A 21401-nucleotide genomic window follows, 5' to 3' on the forward strand; every position below is an offset into this window, starting at 1 on the left:
ATTATGATGACAGAGTAATACTACAAGTCTTTTTTGTCCTTCTCTAAGAATGATGTGATTATTAAAATCACCATTGAGCTTGTAATTAATCATTATTGAATTTTAATCAAATAATGATTTTAATAGCCATATCATTCTTAGAGGGACTCGAAAAACACAAGAAGGACTTATACAATTACTCATAATGACAAGCTATGATACCTATCCCCTTTTGAACACTAAGCCTAAAGCTCGAAATGAAAATGAATAAAGAAAACCAAATAATATTCGTTTGATAAAATACAAAACACCTTATTTATATTTACCAATGGACCAAAGTACCCTTTTGTTTAACAGTAACTACCACTCCAAAAAAAAAAAAAGAAGAAGAAATTGCTGTATCATTTTACTGCCACATCGTGATTTGCCCCCACTGCTTCTTTTTCCTAACCGCCTTGTGTGAGATGTGAACAGAGCAGAGTTGAGCATCCCAATCTCTCTGTCTCTCTCTCTCTCTCGGTCGCTCGCTCACACAACCACACTTTCCTCTCTGAAACCCTGTCAAAGCCATGGTCAAAGAAACCCTAGCACCTCCATCTTCATCCCCTTCTTCTTCTTCTGCTTCATCTTCTTCTTCTTCAACAGCTTCCTTGAGTAACACCAATCTCCCACCACTAGAAGACGCTTGGATTGACACTTACCACAAATTGCTCCCTCATTGGCAATCCCTCTCTCACTCTCACCTGGTGCTTTTTCCTCCTTTGCCCTACCATCCAATTTACTATTTCTATTTGTAGCTTATTTTGTTTTCATTATGCTCTTATTTTTCCTCATCCCCTATCGTTTACTTCAATTTATTGCAATTTAGGGTTTGCTTCATGTCTATGTATAATTTCCATGTTTCTGCGTTCGTTCCATTTCTTGAACTCTGTCCAATTTGTTCTACTAGACAACAGTCCCGCGTTTGGTTGTTGTTTGTTTATTTAATGATTTAATCGTGTTTTGTTCCTCAGTGTATTATTTGTTAATTTATTTTTTTCTTTGGAATTTCTTTTATAGCCAACAATCCCAATTTCAATCTCGAGAGTAAATCAAGTCGATGCAGCAAGACTGGACGTTGAAATGTCAGCCATGCTGAAAGAGCAGCTGGTTCAGGTCTTCTCTTTGATGAAGGTATATCTTATAACTTATTTGGATATTTATCAAAGCCATTAATAGCATAGCGGTAGCTATCGATATTAACAAAGGTCATCAGTAGTAGTATAGCTATGAAACTGCTTGGAGATTATTTAAAACGTTTACTTCATTTTATTGGGATTAGCCAGGAATGTTATTTCAATATGAAGCAGAGCTTGATGCTTTCCTTGAGTTTCTCATTTGGCGGTTCTCAATTTGGGTAGATAAGCCTACTCCGGGAATCGCTCTCATGAATTTGAGATATAGAGATGAACGTGCGATGGAGCCAAGAGGAAAAGGTATGATGGTCTGAACATTTGCTCTTTCTTAACTAAGCTGTCTCTAACCGTTATGTGATAGTTTTGGAATTCTAAATTTGTTATTGCTAGATTAGTTACACAGACAAAGAAACAAGAGTGGAGACTTCATGTTACAACTCTGGTGGTTGTGGCACCAAATTGAATTGTGGTTTGAAATGAGTCTACCTACTATTCTTGTCATTGAGATTACACAAAAGGGGTTATATTCATTCAAACACTCCATTCATTTTTCTCTTAAAAAAATTTTCATTGAAAAACTGATAATAATTTGTATTCATAATTATTAGTATCTATTGTGTTCTACAAAGATATACTTGGTTCCATTGGATATTATGAACATCCTATTATATTTACCCAAAAATATAAATTGAAGCTCATACAGAACTTTCCTAAATGAGCTTGTTCAACATGTTTCAATGATGAAAGAAAAAATTTACAATAGTAATGGGTGTTATGTAGAGATCAGGCTGTTTTTATGTTCAATTATTGACTGAGCAGGACACAGTTATAGTTTTTCTAATAGCTGTTTGGAACTTAGTTTGGTTTGGTTTTCTTTCACTTTAGTTCAGTTTTTTTATGGTAGCTTACCCTTTTATATTTGATAAGTAATCTTTTTTTTTGAATAGATAACCCCTTTTAACATAGTCTTGCTTGTTATTCAGCCTTACTCACTGGTATTTATGACTTATATGTTGCACTTATGCTTTTTGTATGTTATTTTTCATAGTCAGAACAGGTTTGGAAGGTCCTGGACTTACTGTGGCTCAGAAGATTTGGTATTGTGTTGCCACTGTTGGTGGTCAATACATCTGGGCTCGTTTACAGTCATTCTCTGCTTTTCGTAGATGGGGCGATTCTGAGCAGGTATAGTTTCTTCTGGCCTATTTGCTCACTTCACACCCACCTCCCTCAGCCCACCCACCCACCCACCCACCCACCCACCCACCTACCTGTGGGACATCGTAGATAGAGGTATATTGAACTGGCACTAGTTTGTCTTTGCATATCCATCAGAGGTCATTTGCACGGCGAGTGTGGATATTGATACAACGCGTAGAAGGATTATATAAAGCTGCCTCATTTGGCAACCTGCTCATATTTCTTTATACGGGAAGGTATTATTTCAAGCATGAACTCGTTCTCTTACTGTTTTTTTTTTTTTTTTTTTCCTTGAATCCAGTCTACAGAAGATATTGTTAATCCTGAGATGGTATTATGCATATGGACTAAATGAACTGTGTCAGAATGAAAACATTGAATGGCACATATGAATGATGGAAAAACTACATGGCAACTTCTTTTTTTTTTTTTTTTGATAAGTACATAGTAACTTCTAATAAGTTAAATATAGAGGATAGATCTCAACTAGCTAACTATTCTTGCTTGTTTTGATAGTCGGTTCTTTATTGATATCGCCTCACTTGCATATTACACTTGTAACCTTGAATAATTATTTTTACTGATGTTACAATTGTTATTGAGATTTTAAAGAAAAAGCCTATTGTCCAGTGAAAAGGCATTGACATTGATTGATGGATAATGGACCCTTGTCCATAGTTCATGGAACTAAAGGAGAAGAATTATCGATGTCTTTAAGTCCATTTCCTTGTGACTGTCACTTATCATGAAAAAAGTCCCTTTGATTTTAACTAAAAACAACGTGACAAGGGAGTAGATGCTGAGCACTGTTGATCATGCTAATAGTTTGTTACCAATCTAGTATTTAACTTTTAATGTTCCTAATATAACTATGCCCGCACGTATTATATACCAATGTGATGAAAGGCTCTAGGTGCACATAACCCCTATGATCTCTTAAAACTAAGCGCAAAGTGCAAAAGCAAGGCATGAGGCTAATTGAAGCAAAGCACGTGTTTGGAAACACAAAATTAATTGTAAGTGTGAGGAAAATAGAGCAATATTGCTATTCTGTGTGCACAGTAAACATTCAAACTAAATGTTAGCATCTGAGATCAAATTGAACCACCCAAAAAGTACACATGTGATGCAAACAATGAGCATATTGGCAACTTGCAACCTATTGTTACAAAAATAAAATAATGATAGTCTATGATAATGGCAATCAACCACTTGACCAACTTGCAGCTCTCACATATCTTCCTATTGTGTTTCTGTGATGTTTACATAAAAAAATCGTGCATTTGTTATGCAGGTACAGGAACCTTATTGAAAGAGCTTTGAGAGCTAGGCTTGTCTATGGTAGCCCTAATATGAACCGAGCTGTTAGCTTTGAGTACATGAACCGCCAGTTAGTGTGGAATGAATTCTCGGTAATTCTGACCTTCCTTGTTGGGTTTAGCAGTCTAATTCAGGAAAATTTGAGTTCAAATAATTTCTATTTATTCTCTTATAATTAATAGTAGGAACTGAATTCAGTACACTAAATTTGAGTCTGAAAAGGTTTCTTATAGGATTTCCTTTGATCACGCACTTGTGAGTTGGTCGGAGGAATTCTTCTTCCTAGCCCAACAAACCTTGATCTGCTTCTTGCTCCAAATTTGGCTTAAATTTTAAAAGTCCTTTACCCTTGCTATTTGTTCGTTTCAATTAATTGAATATCTCAATCTTCAAAGTATCTGTTTTTGCTTGAATAATTGGCATTCAATACATGTTCAAAGTATCTTTTTTTGATCGAATAATTGACATTCGATACATGATATATGATTGGTATTGTAAATCATAGAGACCTCTGATACAATATTGTAACTTATGCCCTCCTTTATTTCCTTAATTAATTGGTGATATTGAGAACAGTTATTGACATAACTCACCTTTAAATTACCTTGCCTTAAATTGATGATTATTGTGGTGGTGCTTTTGTATTCATGAAGGAATGATATAAAAGAAATATGCAAAATACATTCACCTTTTGCCATGAAATATGTCATTGCAGCATGTAGATATATGAGAGCCAATATTTGCTTGTGTTAAAGAGAAAAAGGAAAAAGTTATCAAATTTGGTTGCATGTTACATCGTAGAAATTGCTCAAGTGAAGTGCCTAATATAAACCTTTGACATTGGTTTTTATGTTGGAGCTTCTGGGTTTTTATTTTAATGAGTTGTTGGTGGACTTTAGCTCATGCCATAAGCCATCAAAATAGGATCACACAAATGTTTTACCTATGATCATGTGCGATGCTTGTGTTAGTTCTCATCATGGTTGACTTCATTACTTTTAAAAGTTCAAATCATTCTTCATGGTTGTCTAGTTAGGTTTTAATTGTTAGTATGCGCAAAGGATGCCTCTGTTGCGGCTCATTTGGAGATTTTTGATGGTTCCCACAAGTGGAATGTAAGCTTTGCTAGAGCGGCTCATGATTGAAAAGTGAATGTCTTAGCCTCGATTTTCAGGGTGTTATATTCAGTTAGAGTGAGACAAAATAGTGAGGATATGTTGTGGTGGTTCCCCTTCAAGAAGGTTTGTTTAAGGTTAGATCCTTCTATTGTGCCTTGGTTTGTAGTGAAGGCTACCGATTCCCTCGAGTGTTTGGCGGACTAAGGCTCCCTCGAGAGAGGTCTCTTTTGCTTGGTTAGTGGCTCTAGATAAAATCTTTACTATGGATAACCTCATGAAGCAATATGTCATTGTGGTGGGCAGATGTTGGATGTGTCAGAGGAATGAGGAGTCCGTGGACCATCTTTTTCTTCATTGTGGCGTGGTATGTAATTTGGATTGCCTTTTTCAATTGTTTTGATTTGTCTTGAGTTATGCCTAGACATGTAGTCGAACTGTTTGCTTCTTGGTGAACTACTAGCAGCACGCGGAGTGCTGCTGTGTGAAAAATGGCGCCTACGTGCCTTTTATGGTGTCTATGGAGGGAGTAGAATGACATTTTGAGGACCGTGAGATGACTTTTGAGGAGATTAATTTATCCGATATGGTGATTTCTTTGGTTCTTTTTGCTCCTTCTAGTTAGGTGCTTCCTCTTGTATACTTCCTCGGTAATTAAGAGTGACTTTACACTTTTAATGATAGTTGCCAATTCTTTTTTTTAAAAAAGTGGCATTAAAAAGAAAAAGGAATGAAATTAATGATTCAGAAATTGAGAATGATTAGAAAGTAGAGGATGGGGACATAAGATAGCTTCCAGTAATTGATCCATATCATTAGTTAATTCTTGACCTTAAGCTTTTTGCTAATTTTTTAGGCTGTGAAAATGTCTGTATGTGCATCAAGAAAATTAAAAAGATATTCTTGATCTTCTTGATTTTGGGTATTTGTCTTGTGGTGCTTTTGGGCATCATTTGTATGTAAATTGTTGTACTAAAAATTTTCTAGCATTGTTTTTTTTACTCTTTTTGTTTTGGTGAACTTCTGGCAAAAGGATTTTGCCTTTTGTTTTTTATGCTTTTCATACTTAATACTCTTAAACAATCAAGTGTACTTATGTAGAAATAATAACTCTTGGAGTTTCCTTTGTTAGACTCTATAGAAGCGGGTTGGTTGGAGAGACCGTTTCAAGAGGAGGAAGTCTGTCGGGGGTTGGTTTGTATGGATGGTGATAAAGCACTGGGGCCGAATGGCTTCGCTATTTCGTTCTTCCAATCATGTTGGGCTATAGTGAAGGATGACCTTATGCGCGTCTTCGATAACTTTCGTGAGCATGGTTTGTTTGAAAAGAGCCTTAAGGCAACTATGATTGCCCTTATCCCTTAAAAGATTGGGCTGATGGAAGTAAGGGATTTCAGACTTATCAGCCTGGTAGGGTCCTTCGTCTATAAGATTTTGGCTAAGCTCCTTGCTATTAGAATGAAATAGGTGCTAGGTTCACTCATATCGAATAGTTAGAATGCTTTACAGGGGGGAGTCAAATTTTAGACTCAGTTCTTATAGCCAATGAGTGTCTGGACAACATACTGAAATCGGGAATTCCTGGTGTTTTGTGGAAGCTGGACTTGAAAAAGCCAATGACTATGTCAACTAAGAGTTTCTCTCTTACTTTCTAGGCACCTTGGCTTCGGTTCAAAATGGAAGAAATTGATGTCTGCCTATATCTCTTTGGCTCGATTCTCCATATTGATTAATGGTAGCCAACATTGTTTCTATGCTATTTCAAGGGGCCTTTGCCAAGGGGACCCGCTTTTGCCTCTCCTATTTGTGATTGTCATGGAGGCTCTTGATAGGATGTTGTCTAGAGCTATGGTTGGGGGTTATTTATCTGGATTTCGGGTTGACCTCCAAAACACAGCCCCTTTAGAAATCTCTCATCCTTTTGCTGATGACCCTCTTATTATGTGATGCAGATCGAGATCATATTCTTAATTTGGGACACATTCTCTTGTGTTTTGAGGCTATTTTGGGTTTGAAGGTCAATATGGGGGAGGTAATCACATCAGGAAGAGTTGGTCGACATTCTGAATTGTAGTATATCTTCATTGCTGTTAAAATATCTGGGACTTACTCTAGGCATCTCTTTTAAGTCAAAAACTATTTGGGATGGGGCAGTTGAGAAAATGGAAAGAAGATTGGCAAGATGGAAGATCTATTTGTCTCGAGGTGGTCGTCTAATCCTTATGAAGAACAGGTTATCCCGTTTACAAATGTACTTCTTGTCCCTTTTCTCTTTACCAGCCGGTATAGCTAGAAGATTGGAGTGTCTTCAAAGGGACTTTCTTTGGGAATGAATAGGTAGTGAGCCTAAGTTTCATCTGTTTGCTCCTGTGTTCCTAGAGAAGTTGGGTGTAATAAATCTCATATTGTTTAATAAAGCTTTACTAAGTAATTGGAGATTCATGCGAGAAGAGAATTTCTATGGAAACAGGTGATTGTTGAGAAGTATGGGATCTAAGAGCCGTATGAGAATGGCTGGGGGAATTTATCCAACTTGGTCTCCTACAGAGTTGGGGATGGGTCTCACATTCGTTTTTGGCATGATGTTTGGTATGGAGAAGCGGCTCTCAAGTCCTTATTTTCAAAACTCTATTCTATAGCTCATGACATAGAGGCCTTAGGGTCGAATTACTTGGACCCTTTCTACACATGTCAATTGAAATTCGAGTTTCTGCAAGGCAGTCCAGGGTTGGGAGCTAGAGTCCCTTGTCGTGTTCCACGACCTATTGTACTCAAAAACCCATCCAGGGAGATGGTTAGAATGCTGTGGACCCCAACATGCAATCATGGCTTTGAGGTGAAGAGCTACTATAACTCATTACATTTTGAAGAGAGTCCATTCCTTGGAAGAGTATTTGGAAGGTAGAAACTCCAGCTCGCATTGATTTTTCACTTGGGCGGCAACTTTGGGTAAAATCGATAATCTTAGCAGGCGGGGTCTTATCCTTATTAATTGGTGTTGCCTTTGCAAAAGGAATAAGGAGACTGTAAACCACCTCCTCATCCATTGTGAGTTTGCTAGCGAGATCTGGCACTTGGCTCTCATCTTATTCAGAGTTACGTGGGTCATGCCTAGCAATATCCTAGAGTTGCTTGATTGTTGGAAGACTCAAGGGCGAGGACACTCCTTGCATTATTAACGTGGAGCATTTTGAGAGAATGAAATTGGCGCCTATTCGAGGATTGCGAGTCTAATGTGTGATGTTTAAAATCCTCTTTCAAACCTCTCTTAGATTGGGCTATAACTTATGTTCCTAATTTTTCCTCAAATTTTGTAGATTTATTGTACTTCTTAGTTTTTCGATAGCTTTAGGGTGGTTGCATCTCTTTTATGCTTTTCGTGTACGAGGGCTTTGCCTCTTTTTCTAATTGTTGTAGTTTGCATGAAAGGTTTAGAGAAAAGGTGGAGGCTCGATACCGTTACGTAGCCTACCTCACACCTCAATATATAGTTTTTGAAAAATATTACAATGACCAAAATACTCACAAATCCTAATAACTCTTGTAACATTCCCCTTCAAACTGGAGCATATATATATAAGCCTAGCTTGGAATAAACAATCAAACGAATAAACTCTAATACTCTCCCTCAAGTTGGAACAACTTGGAGCACCGCAATAGAAAGACTTATAAAAAATTAAACCAAACATAAACAAGCTGAAATTTCACAAAAAATCAACACCGAACGAAAATTCTCCAAAAACTTCATCGTCAGTCGAAAACACGTCGGAAAACACCAATAACCAGGTGAAAACCATTGCAAAACACCGAGGTTGGTTGGATCTTACCACAAAACATCAAGAGTCGATCAGATCTCGCCTCAAAACACCAAGGTCGATTGAATCTCATCAAAAAACACCAAGAACCAGTCGGAACCCACCGCAAAACACCATGGACGGTTGGACATTAACAACCAACTACAACGATCTCAATTCCAATTGATCAACAACCAACGATGATCATGTTTCTCGTGTTCAATCCAACCCACAATTTTTGTTTGATTGATGATCAATACAACCAACAACCAACAACGCTCAACTACAACAACAACAACATTGGATTGATCAATACAACCAACTACAATCAACCATCGTCAATGACAACTTGTAGACACTACTCTAGTACTCTTAGCAACAAACCTGATGGTGGCTCCATGAATCCCGATCGAGTGATAAACACCTGAGCCAATTAAGAAACAACTTGAATGAGCCGAAAAACGAATCGGCTGAAAAATTATCTGAGCCAGTCAAGAAATAGCAAGAACTGGCCAAAGAATACACTGAACCTGAAAGAAAACTACTGAATTGGCCTGAATATGCTCAAAACCGGAAATGAAACCATTGAACCAGTCTGAATATGCTTTGAATCGGAAAGAAAACCACTGAATTGGTCTAAATATGCTTTGAACCGGAAAGAAACCAATGAACCAGTCTAAGAAGACACAAAACTAGCTGAGAAATGGGATGAATTGGTCTTAAACTAGATTGAACGGGGAAAAAGGACATAGAACCAGTTGAGGAACACTGAAAACCGGCTGAAGAACGCTTAAAAATAAACTATCCTTCTCTGCAAGAAGGATATCCTTATTCTTGAGAAGAACCTTCTTTATTCTTTAGAAGAATAGTGAGCACCAGGAACCAAACAAGGTTCCTTGTCTCCAACAACTTGTCGGAAACCTGCCGGCAACGATCAAAACTTGTTGGACACGATCAAAACTCACCAGCAACACCAACTATGACTGCCACAGAGCCAAATGACACTCACAAAACAAGACAACCCAACCTGTAACTAATGTACATGGCCATATAAATGCTCACCGGCCACTGTTGATGTCACCGACCACCACAAAACACCGACATTCTATCGAGAATAGCCACAGCACTTGTCGAGCAACCAAAACCAACATCCTGAGTGTACAGGTTGGGGGTTAGGCTCTCGTTGGAGACTTTCTGGTCACCATGAGCAATGCTCTTTTAGAGCTTTATCAAAGCACTGCCTGTGTGGGCTTAGAGCCCACAGGGGTGGTGCTGCCATCAAAGGGAGACTCACCAAGATGTGAAGTTCAACGTTAAAGACAAAAACCAAGACTACAAATGAGGGGTTTAGACCAAGGATTCTAAATCCTAATCCTTATCTGATACCATAATGTAGTTTGCATCAAAAGTTTAAAGAAATGGTGGAGGCTCGTTATTGTTACGTACCCTACTTCACACGTCTTATTATATAGGTTTTCAAAATGATGTAAAACAACAAAGGTTATTCTAAGAACTTCCATTTTCAGCTATTTAAGCTAGGAATTGATTTTATAATCATTGCCATGATAAAGATAAGAGGCATTGACAGTCTCAAAGGCAAGTATGTTCCTGCTTGTGGTTTTCTGTATTTAAGGTCAATCCTCTCGCACTTCATGCAGTGGTGGCGATTCTTATTAATTTTTCATTTTGTTTATTTTACTTTTTTACATATGAAGTATAATCCTAGTCCATTTTTTTTCCTTCTCTTTAACTTTGCAAATTTATAGAAAAATCAATTGTTTGGTATAAACTCACAAGTCCAAGAAGCATTCAAAATAGATTGGAAGACATTCCTTTAACAAAAGTTTCTTACCAGATTGAGTTCTGGAAGACAGGAGACCAATTTTGTAAGACCTTGCTTTTGTTTCTTTCAGTGCCTTGTTAGTGTAGTCAAGCATTAGAAACATCTACTTGCTGTTCTTAAGTATGTATTTGCATGGTTTTGGATCGACTAAGCTACTTAGGAATTAATTTCATGTGTACACAGTGAATGCCAATGACTAGTATATCGTCGGTGGATAAACTTCAGACTTTGTCATCGTTGGTGGATAAACTTCAGACTTTGTTGCATTTACTTATTTCAATTTTTGCTAAATAGGTTGAGACATTCTTTTACTATCAAATTGGAAAATGTTTAACTTAGCAATTTCTAAGCTAAATCTGCCAACTTCAATCCATTACAATCATGGTCTTCCTGCTAATATGAAGAAGTTTCAAAATTGGAAAATGTAGCAATTTCTACAAATGAGAAACATTTCTTGAGTTTGTAATGCAAATAAAATATTCAGATTCTGGAATCTATGACGTGATCCTTATCACATGGGTAAGACATGCATACCTTTCCTAGAGTTATGAAGATAAGAAACGCTGTTCAATTTTCTCGCTTTTTGCTTGATTGACTCACCATTTTCATCCACTTCATGTGGTACTTAGTTCTTTCTTTTGCCTGGGTTACTATATTTCCTTTTGTTTCCGGATTTTATTACTGTTCCTTTTATCCAAGTAAAAAAATTTGAATATTTGGATTTTTTGTTTCTTCTCTGCCAGCTTCTTGAAGCGCAAAGTTAAGCTTTTCTCCTTTTTGGATATGATCTGTTTTAGAGCTTACATTTTTGGATATTTTGCTGATGGCAGGAGATGCTGTTGTTGCTTCTTCCTCTTCTTAATTCATCATCCGTTAGAAACTTTCTTCGCCCATTTTCTAAAGATAAATCTTCAAGTTCCGAAGAGGATGACACCGCTTGCCCTATTTGTCTGGCTACTCCAACCATTCCCTTTCTGGCTCTCCCTTGTCAACACAGGTACAGAACTGTGTGTTTCTCCTGTTTCGCCTTATTGGTTTTTGTTAGAATTACTTTTGACTGACGGCATAACAGGGTAGATAAAGATGATCCATATAACTTATGTTTTATTTTTTGTCAATGTTAATACAATGACATTGTTTTTTTTTTTTTAATTTTCGTTATAAAAAAAAAAAAAAAGAATTTTTTTGACTATTCAGGTGGGTTATCAAGAAAGAAAAGAAAAGTTTAAACCTAGTGTAATTTTTTATTGTTTGCAGATACTGTTATTACTGCCTTAGGACGCGATGTGCTGCAGTTCCATCATTCAGATGTTCCAGGTGCAGTGAGCCTGTCAATGCCATGCAGCGGCATGCTGGTGCGAGCAATTTAGTCCCAAAACAATAATCTTCAGAGGGAGAAGAAAATAAATTAAAGCATTTATTATATAGGTAGTACCACTACTTTAGTTATTTTTTATTCTCCCTATTAAAATTTTCAAATCAATGAATAAATTCCCAGTAAAAGCATTATTCCGCCATGGAGTGGGGGGTTTCATTCTTTGTCATCTTTCCAGTGTATTTATTATTATTCAAATATCCTAATGGGTTTGTTTCTGATTAATTTTTCTCCAAGCATTAGAATATTTGAAGTGGGTCTCTCCAAGGTTCAGTTGAATTATATAAACAAAAAGCAGGTGCCCTTTCAGCAATGCCAAACAATGATTCTTTGGCAGATGTCACCAACTTTATTTTGTTGCTACTCTGCTTGACGCCATTGTTTCTTTCGGTCAATGCAGCCTCTGTTTCTTTGACGCAGCATAACAAATTGATTTGGTGCTCTCTATATGTTGGCCCCCATAATTTATTTTATTTTATTTTATTTTTCCCGTGGCAAAAATGGGTATGCTTGTGAGGGAGCCGCCTTACTACTTTCAGTGTTTGATAGACAGTAGTAAATCTGCTTAGTTTGAAATTATTTGTAAGATATGTTTAGCAACTTCTCCGGCTGCTTGTCTGCCGATGAGCTTCCTATTACAGGTTCCTTTGCACTCACCTTATGTTTCTTTGTGCTTTGTTTATTTTCTTCATACTACATCATATGAGCACTTAGGGTAATAGTCAATTGAAACAATAAATTATATAGATAAGCAAGTTAATGAAGTAAATCTGCGTAGTTTGAAATTATTTGTAAGATATGTTTAGCAACTTCTCCGGCTGCTTGTCTGCCGATGAGCTTCCTATTACAGGTTCCTTTGCACTCACCTTATGTTTCTTTGTGCTTTGTTTATTTTCTTCATACTACATCATATGAGCACTTAGGATAATAGTCAATTGAAACAATAAATTAAATAGATAAGCAAGTTAATGAGTTGAATATTGGAGGGTATCTTTGGGTAATATGGAGGAAGTGGGATTCTATGGTTGATTGGATTAGTGATTACTTTATGGTCAATTTATGCCGAGTGCAAGAAGCAAAATTCATTTCACTTACCTCTTGGGTCTTTCACCATTAGATTAATTCATCCATTATACCATTAAACAGCAATGATAGGGTATTGGTAATAATTGAATCCTAGACCGTGATTGTTTGGTGAGAAAATTGTAGGTAATATTTAAATCGCCTTGAAGGGAATGGGTGGTTATAATGGGAGTATGGTAGTAAATGTAATACAATATTATTATACGCCAAATTAGACAGCTGGGGTTGGTTGCCAGTAAGTTTTGATTATCTACTTGGACCAAAACGACAAACATGAGAACAACACGACACTACTTTTATGGTAAAATTACGACTTCCAAAAGAATACTTGTCAAATGCAAATTACATTGAGGGGAGACCAATAACTTTGTTTTTTTTTGAAAAACCAAAAAAAGAAAGCAAATTGTAACAGCCAAGGAAGAATGATTCATTTTCAATCAAATTGTGGAAGAGAAAAGTGGGCCTGTCCGTAACAATTATGGTATTTCATTTTCCAAAAATTTAATTAAGTTTTATTAGGACAAAAAAGTGAAAAATAGTGGGAATTTTATTTGATCATTGAAACTTCTACTGAACTACTTCGTGCATTCCTAGTGCTCTAGTTCACGCCCCACAGAGGGATCCCCGCTGTTGAACCATCGACCGAGCCAGCGCTTTCGACGAGAGGCAAAGGGAGGAAAGGGTGACTGAGCCTCCCTTTGGGCTGGTTTGGCCATCTGCGGTGATTGAGTGATGATATGTGTTGATATTGTATTGTTGTTGAGTTGTTAAATTATGGTGATTTTTTTTGAGTTTGTTTTGGTGACATTTGATTTTGAGGTTTGACTCTTGAGCTGAGACTTTGACTTGGGAGCAGATTGTTTGTAGCTGAATTGACTTTGCTTTGTTGTTTGTTTAAGTTTCTGTATTGTATTTGATTTTTTGGTGATTTTCTGCGATCATTTTAGTTTTCTTTGGTGTCATCTTTATGTGGTCATCGTGATTTTCAGGTGATTTTCCATTTGATTTTTCCTTTGCGCTTTTCTTTGGCGTCATTTTACTGTGACCACTTGGACCCTCCTACCTACCGACTATTCATGTCCAAAATCCGCGCCTGGGCATGGTTTCTTAAGCGTGGAGCAAAGGGTCTTTGTCTTAAGCCATTCTTTCATAACTTCAGCTGATTATCGTTTGAATAAAAAAAAATCATAAAAATGATTATTTTAATAAAACAAAGAAGGAATGTAGATAAACGGTTGGATTGATGTTTTCAAAAGTGATTAGCTAAATTAGAAAAAGTAGGTTTTTGTTAGTCATTTTGCATTAAAAAAAAAAAAAAAAGAGAGAGAAAAAGAATGACCAAGTATAAAAAAAAAAACAAAAAAAAAAAAAGCCAAGAAAAGGTTTTGGATAGATGCTAATAATTCATTTTTGACTCTAGTTGACTCCTAAAGTAATAATTCTTTCCCATTCATAATCAACATTCAGCAAGGTCGTGAAAATAATCATAAACTATTCTAAATATTCTTGAGAGTTTATTAATCCTTCAAATTGAATCAAAGGATGCATGTTCATGTCTCTCTCTCTCTACATGTACTTTAGCATTAAAATTGTTCAGTTTATGAGATCCTTTTAGTTACTTATTATTTATAATTACAATATTAAAATAATATTAGTATAGTAATATTAGTTTTTAAGAGTTGCACACAATGAATCTATTAAAATTGTTCAGTTTTGAGGTCTTTTCAGTTTACATTTTTTTATTTTGTTAAAATCTTTTTTCCCTTTCATGTTCAATATTTGAACCTATATATTAGATGTTTGTGAATACTTAGAGTTTGAATATAAGCAAACTATTTGTTGGAATTCAAATACAAAGAGACATATTATGTGTTGAATTATATAATATGTATCGGTCGAATACATATCACTATTCATAGGGCTGTAATTGAGTCGAGTCGAGCCGAGCGTTAGATATTTGGGATTGGCTTGTTTATTGTTATAGGGTCAAGGGTTTGCATGAAAAGAGAATAGAAGAATACGCTCAATATTTATGTAGCCTCCTTCCTCTCACACTATTTATTGTAACTTTGTTATATATATATACAAAGACCAAAATACCCATATAACATATTAACCCTAATACTCTCTAACATTTATGAAGGCCCCTAATCGAGCCGAGCTCGAGCTAGGCTAAGAAATGTTTGTCCAAGCTTGGCTCACTAGGAGCTGAGTCTAGCTCAAGCTCGTTGAAACGATTTGTTAGTTTTTTAATGTTGGTAAATTCAATGTCAAAACATATTTGGTTGTAAGTTTTGGTTTAGGGTTAAGTAGGTGAAAAAGTTGATAAAAAACATGTTTATTCAAGTTTGTGTATATTGTTAATATTGACCTAGTCACACTAAATGATCATAAAGTTTTATTCCGAGCTTTGATTGAAGCAAATTTGATGGCGTTAGAAAACTAACTCAAAACGCTACAACTTTGTATGATGACAATTTTCAAATTCCAATATTTATTGGGTCAAAACGGGCGGTGGATAGAGGACCGAAAATTTGCATGTTTTGGAATCCGATTTTGTGATTTTATGACTACTTTCTCAAGTCTATTTAAGGGCTTTTGGAGCATGAATTTTGTGGGATTGGAGGCAATATTTTCAGAGAAAAAAGAGATTTTTCCTTCATGTGCTAAGAGAGAAAGTTTATGTTTTTATGCTTTCAATTGCTTATCTCTTAGAGTCTTTGTTATAAACCACAATCATCTATTAACAATAATTGAAGCCTATCAAAGTTCCAGTAAAGGAGATTAAGTAGAAAATTTGTTCAGACATTATAGGGGAATTACTGCGATAGTAGACAAGTGAGTCACTTGTTTAATGCAAGAGAGTACTGTCAGCTTCAAAGGTTTTGTAAGTATGAATTTCTTGGATTTTCATTCCTCTATGGTGGATTGATTTCCTGCATTTAGCTGCCTTGTAATGGTTTTACTTTTGAAAAGTTCTTTAAAAGGTTTCTACTTTGTCATCAAAATATTTGTGTTGATTGTTTTATGGCTTTCATATATTTTTGGTGATGGTATTTGTGGTTGATAATTTTAAAGTTTCGCATTTGTTTGTAAGCACCTCTTCAACCCTCCTTTTAGGTGTTGTTTGGAGTATGGTTTTATTTTTCCCGATTATTTGAGTCGAGTTGGGAACTCGACAGGCTCGGATCAACTCGAGCTCAAACTATACTATTTAACCTTAGAATGTCTTATCCAAGTTCAGTTCAAGATCGAGCTCGGTTAAAAAGCCCATTCAACCCTTATTTGGGCAGCTTGGCTCCGCTAATGAGTGCCAAAAATTGCATATTTGGGCCCCTTAATTTACATTAGTTAATTCTTTAGCTGTGTCGTTATTTAATGATTTGTTTTAGTTTTGTGTTTTTAAGTGTTTTGTAGGTTGTTGAAGAGAAACTGCATCTTTAAAGGGAAAAATGCAAAGTTTGGAAGAAATCACACTTTGAGAAGACCTAGTTGATGTGGTTTAATTTAACCCAATCAAGGAGAGGATTAAATCGAAATTTCTCTAATTGGAGTCGAAATAGGATTGGATTCAAATTCAGATTCTGTACATTTCTCAATATTTTGACCATAACTTTCTGCTCAGATATCGGATTGAGGTTAAACTAGTGGTATTGGAAAGCTAACTCAAAATACTATAATTTATTGTGAAATAGGATTTTCCTAATTCAGATGTTTACCATGCCAAAATCATGCCGCAATAAAAGGATATAAATCTGGACGAATCCTATTTCGATTTTAGACTTAGACTGGGAGACAGACCTCCGAATTATCTTGGTTTACTAGGGCTTCTAGAACTTCGCTAAGCCTATAAATAGACTTCTTTGCATTCAAGAAAAAGATATACAATCCCAAAAATCTAAATTTCACAGTTTTTCTCTTTAGTTTAGTTTAGGAATAGGTTTTGGTTTTATTTTTATGTGGAACTAAATTCCCAACTAAGATTGGGGATGAAGCCTTTACCAATGAAGAATAACGTTAGTTTTATGTAAGTTTTATTATTCCGATTTTATTGAGTTTGATTTCAATTGTTTTACTTCTTTTCAATATGTGGAATAATTTTTGTATATCTTGTTGTGATTCAAGGATACACTTAATGATTTAAGGTAACTTCACATAAATGATTGCTTGGTTTTATATGCCTAAAAATTGGATATTCCTTGTGACTTGTTCTATGGATACATTTGGTATTTTAATTAAAATTGGATATCTTTTGTGATTTACGGATATATTTGATGATTTAATTGATATTGGATTCCTTTTATGATTTGTGCAATGAATGGATACATGGGATGATTTTGATTAACTTTTAGAAGCAGAGTAAAGCATACATATGATTTTATTTGTGAGAACTTCAGATTAATATTGATGAACATGGAGTATGTTGTTATGATTCGGTGAGTGTGGATTCCCAAACCTTAGTCTTTATTTTTTGTTTTATTTTATTTAGTTTATGTTTATCCTTTAATTTTTAAAACTCAAAATTCCAATCTTACACGCAAATGGTCATGAAAAAAAAGAAGCAAACATTTTGGAAAATATTACCTAAATATGAACTGTGCAGGGGTAGTGTTTTGGGGAGGGTAATTTTTCGTCCACAAAACTATGGCTAGAACTAGTTACTTGATGGAACTGGACGGAACAAGACTGAAGCCCTTCCAATGAAGAAGAAATGGAGACATGGTCGAGAGAAGACTCTAGAACATTGATGTGGCGAAGTAGAGAGGAAATAGGAGAAGAGAATGGGTCCCTTAGATTTCATGGAAGGGTGGGTTCTGAGACTATTGTTGGTGGCATTTGTATTGGTTTCGTAGATGACAATTGTAGGTGTATTTGGTACTCTATCACAACCGTAAGAAGTGGAGCTGAGGAATGGAAGTATGTTGGGGAAATTTTAAGAAGATTGTCGAAGATGAAACAAAGGATGTTAGGGTTCAAAACAAATGAATAGTGAGGAATATGGTGTCTTGTGATCAACAGTTGAAAGGGATTTTGGGAAATGAGATGCATGCATAAAATCGTGCATGGATCAGAGTGAGATTTAATGTTGGTCAGTGGTCAATGGTAACATGCGAAGTGAGAGCCAGTTGGTTTATCCGATGCATTTTAGAACAGTGAAAATGTGTAATAAATACCTTTGTTATGGCCGTTGAATCATATCATTGTTTTGCTCTCTTTACTTCGCGATTATTGGATCAAAATTTGAGTGAGTGGGGTAGTTGAATTCATTTAATGTAGAAGATAATAAATGAATGACTAGGATTTACCCCGAGAAATTGAGTGGCTAAGATGTGTTTGCATCTCTGTATAGTTTGCATGAACCACACGTGGTGCGCATTAAGGGCTAGAACGATATAAATTAATTGTTCTCTAATCCAAAAGCTAAAAAAAATTGAGATTGTTTAAAACTAATTAGAAAAGGAATAGATTAGATGATCGAAATCTAACCGTCACAATCTTAAAATATATATATATATATATAACTAATACTCTATGCATATATAAGTATAGTAATATATCATTCTCATATAATTATATAAAAATGTAGGGGAAAATGCAGTTTACTCCACTGAAGTTTTAGGAATTTTTCAATTTTAACCCCAAAGTTCAAAAATTGGCAATCTACCCTCCTGAAGTTTCAAAAATTGGCAATTTAAATCCTCTGTTTTATTTTTCCGTCTAAATGGACGAAAATCTATGAAATTACATCATTACCCTCAGGCTTTTTTTTTTTTGTTTAAAAAAATTTCTGTCCAATTTAACGGAAATTAGTAACGGAAGATTTAAATTGTCAATTTTTGAAACTTCAGGGGGGTAGATTGCCAATTTTTGAACTTTGGGGTTAAAATTGAAAAACTCCTGGACTTTCAGGGGGGTAAATTGCATTTTCCCCAAAAATATAATACATAATGTAACTATACTTTATGTAAAAATGTATATATACTACATAATGTAAATACAATACTACTTGGTATATATTTAGTTTATCAACTAACTATTTAGTATGTTAATCATATACGTAAAAATATTGAGTAACCTATAGTTAACTATATTTACTAAGTTACTTCTTCAGTGAGACTATTTCCACCGCCTTGTGCGGTTTCTTCGGGGAGGAGGGAAAGGTTTTTCCTTTCCTTTCCTCCCCTCCCCCCAGCCTTTCTCTCCATGGTTTTTTGCTGTTTTTCTTGTGTTCTTTCGTCCTTTCGTCCTCCTCAATACCGCCATCCCCCTCCATTGCCTTCTATCGTCCACGACCACTCCAGTTCTATTGCACCGCCTGCCTCTGTCATCCAGCACCTGCTGCCCTACCTCTGCCATCAACCACACGGCTGGGATATAGATCGGGTTTCTTCAAAACCCTATCTACTCTCCCCCGTTGATCCCGTCACCATACCCGTCAGTCTATCTCCTCCTCCGCCTCCCCAGTTCTTCGTCGCCGCCAGCCGCTAACTATCCCATCACCCATGCGCCAGTGTGTGGTGTGCACTTGTTGGCATGTGCATCTCACTCGTCGGCGAGTGCATCTCACGCGCCCCCAGGGACCTCCAACTGCCCCTCCTCTGCCAGTGTTGCTGTTCTGAGTGGTTGTTTTTTGCTTGTAGTTTTTCTATACTTGTCGTATTTTGCTGTATTTTCTGTTTTATGTGGGTTACTGTTTTCCTGATCTGACCTAGTTTGATCTTGTGGAGAAAACATTTTTGGCCGGTGTTCGTTCTTCAACAGCTCCCAAATGGTTTACTGCAGTACCTTTCCTGCAACGACCTCTTTACTGTGGTTGTTGCCTTCACCTCTTGGGACTCTTTACTGAGTTCTTTTGCCACTTCTTACCACCTTGTGTAGCCTTTGGAAATGCCCGACTTGTTTATGATTATTTTGAAATCATGAATGAAACCATTGCTTACTGTCTGTTATTGTTACTGTATCTGTACTGTATTTTCTATTTGGGCTTTGTTGTTAGGTTGGCCACCCTTTTGTTGTTGTATGATCCCGTGTGACCTGTTTCCCTTATTTGATTAGAAAAGTATTTACTTAGTTTATTTTAGTTAACTAAATAATATGTTAGTTTATGAAAATAGTTATGTTAACTTAACACAAATATTAACCACAGATATTAAGTAACCTATATAAAATATATTATATAATTACAAATATACATAACTCATTTTTTCTATTATATATATATATATATATATATATATATATATAACATATATTACTTAATTTCAAATTTCAAATGCGCGCACACACACACAAAAATATTCAGTAACCTATATAACATATATTGCTTAATTACAAATATACATACTTAAATTTATATAACTCATTTTTAGTAATATATTAATATAAATTTGTACATATAAACAAAATATATATGAATGAGCTAATGAGTTGGGCGAGCAACCGGGTGGAGCTTTAAATGAGTGAAGCTACGAGCCTCTATCGAGTTTTGTCGAGCAAGTTGGGTATATGTTACTTATTGATTGAATGAGTTTCTATAATAATAAACGGATTTGTACAGTATCAAGTTCGTGTTCGAACCAGGTTTAATCGAGTAGGTTGTTGAACGGACTGGTTTATTTATAGCCATAATTGTTCATATATATTCATTCCATGTTAATGAAAGGATTGTAAAAGTTTATCTAATTCTATACAATATATTATACATTGTCTTGAGTTCGATCACAATCCTCACGATGTAGTTTTCATTTAGAAACAAACAATTTCATGTATTGGGTTTCACTACTATTGAGGAAAACGTAAGACAACAGGAGAGACAATGAAATGTTAAAATGAGGAAAAAATACACTTTAGTCCTTTCAAACTATTAAAAGTTTTACACTTACGTATGCCATAAAACTTCAAAAAGTGATGACACTCGACTCCCTCAAACTATCATTCTTAGCTTTAGACATCAAAATGGATGGAAAATTGATCATGTGCATTACATAACATATTTGATATTTTTCTTTTCAAAATACCCTTTAAATTACAAACAATAAAAAACTTAAAAAATAAAAAATAAAAAGGTAGTTGAACACTTGAACTAGAAGAGCCGGGGGGTTGGGGGGGGGGGTCAAACTACTCGGCTCCACAGACTAGTGGTGGTTCGATCACCCTAGGGGGGAAGGGTTTTTTGTCTAGGGGAGACTAGTGGTGGTTCGATTACCCTAGGGGGGAAGGGTTTTTTGTCCACCCCTAGAATTAAAATGGGGGGGGGGGGGTGGGGGTTGCAAATAACCTCTACTAGGGTCGTACATGCGGTGACGGTTGCAGTTATTTTCTCCCCCCCAAATTAAAAATAAGAGTGCTTGTAACTTTGTTGGGGTGGTTTGATCATCCAAAATGAAAATTTAGAGGGGAGGGGGTTGTCGAACCACTCCCACATCTGTTGGAATGGTTTGACAACCTTAAAAATTAAAAAAGAAATGAGGGGCTAGCTGAACCATCAATATAGATTGTAGGGCTGGTTCGACCACC

The 21401-nt window shown here is 35.9% G+C and overlaps 1 protein-coding gene across 1 annotated transcript; it reads left to right on the plus strand.

The window, feature by feature from the left end:
- The first annotated feature begins 414 nt into the window (after positions 1 to 414).
- On the plus strand, positions 415 to 12457 carry TED3 (Pex2/Pex12 N-terminal domain-containing protein / zinc finger (C3HC4-type RING finger) family protein). The gene is made up of 9 exons (XM_059603066.2): positions 415 to 725; positions 1039 to 1152; positions 1301 to 1454; positions 2203 to 2339; positions 2490 to 2590; positions 3649 to 3766; positions 11257 to 11423; positions 11684 to 11854; positions 12045 to 12457. Exons 1-8 carry the CDS (start codon positions 549 to 551, stop codon positions 11808 to 11810), a joined length of 1095 nt encoding a protein of 364 aa, XP_059459049.2. The 5' UTR covers positions 415 to 548; the 3' UTR covers positions 11811 to 11854; positions 12045 to 12457.
- The last annotated feature ends 8944 nt before the right edge of the window (positions 12458 to 21401 follow it).

The sequence above is a fragment of the Corylus avellana genome, chromosome 6, assembly GCF_965113065.1.
Source record: "Corylus avellana chromosome 6, dhCorAvel1.hap1.2, whole genome shotgun sequence".
NCBI lineage: Eukaryota > Viridiplantae > Streptophyta > Magnoliopsida > Fagales > Betulaceae > Corylus > Corylus avellana.

Coding starts and splice junctions, on each gene's coding strand:
- TED3 (XM_059603066.2), top strand. CDS start 549: ATGGTCAAAGAAACCCTAGCACCTCCATCTTCATCCCCTTCTTCTTCT. Junction 1,455..2,202: donor GATGGAGCCAAGAGGAAAAG/GTATGATGGTCT, acceptor TATTTTTCATAG/TCAGAACAGGTTTGGAAGGT. Junction 11,424..11,683: donor GCTCTCCCTTGTCAACACAG/GTACAGAACTGT, acceptor TATTGTTTGCAG/ATACTGTTATTACTGCCTTA.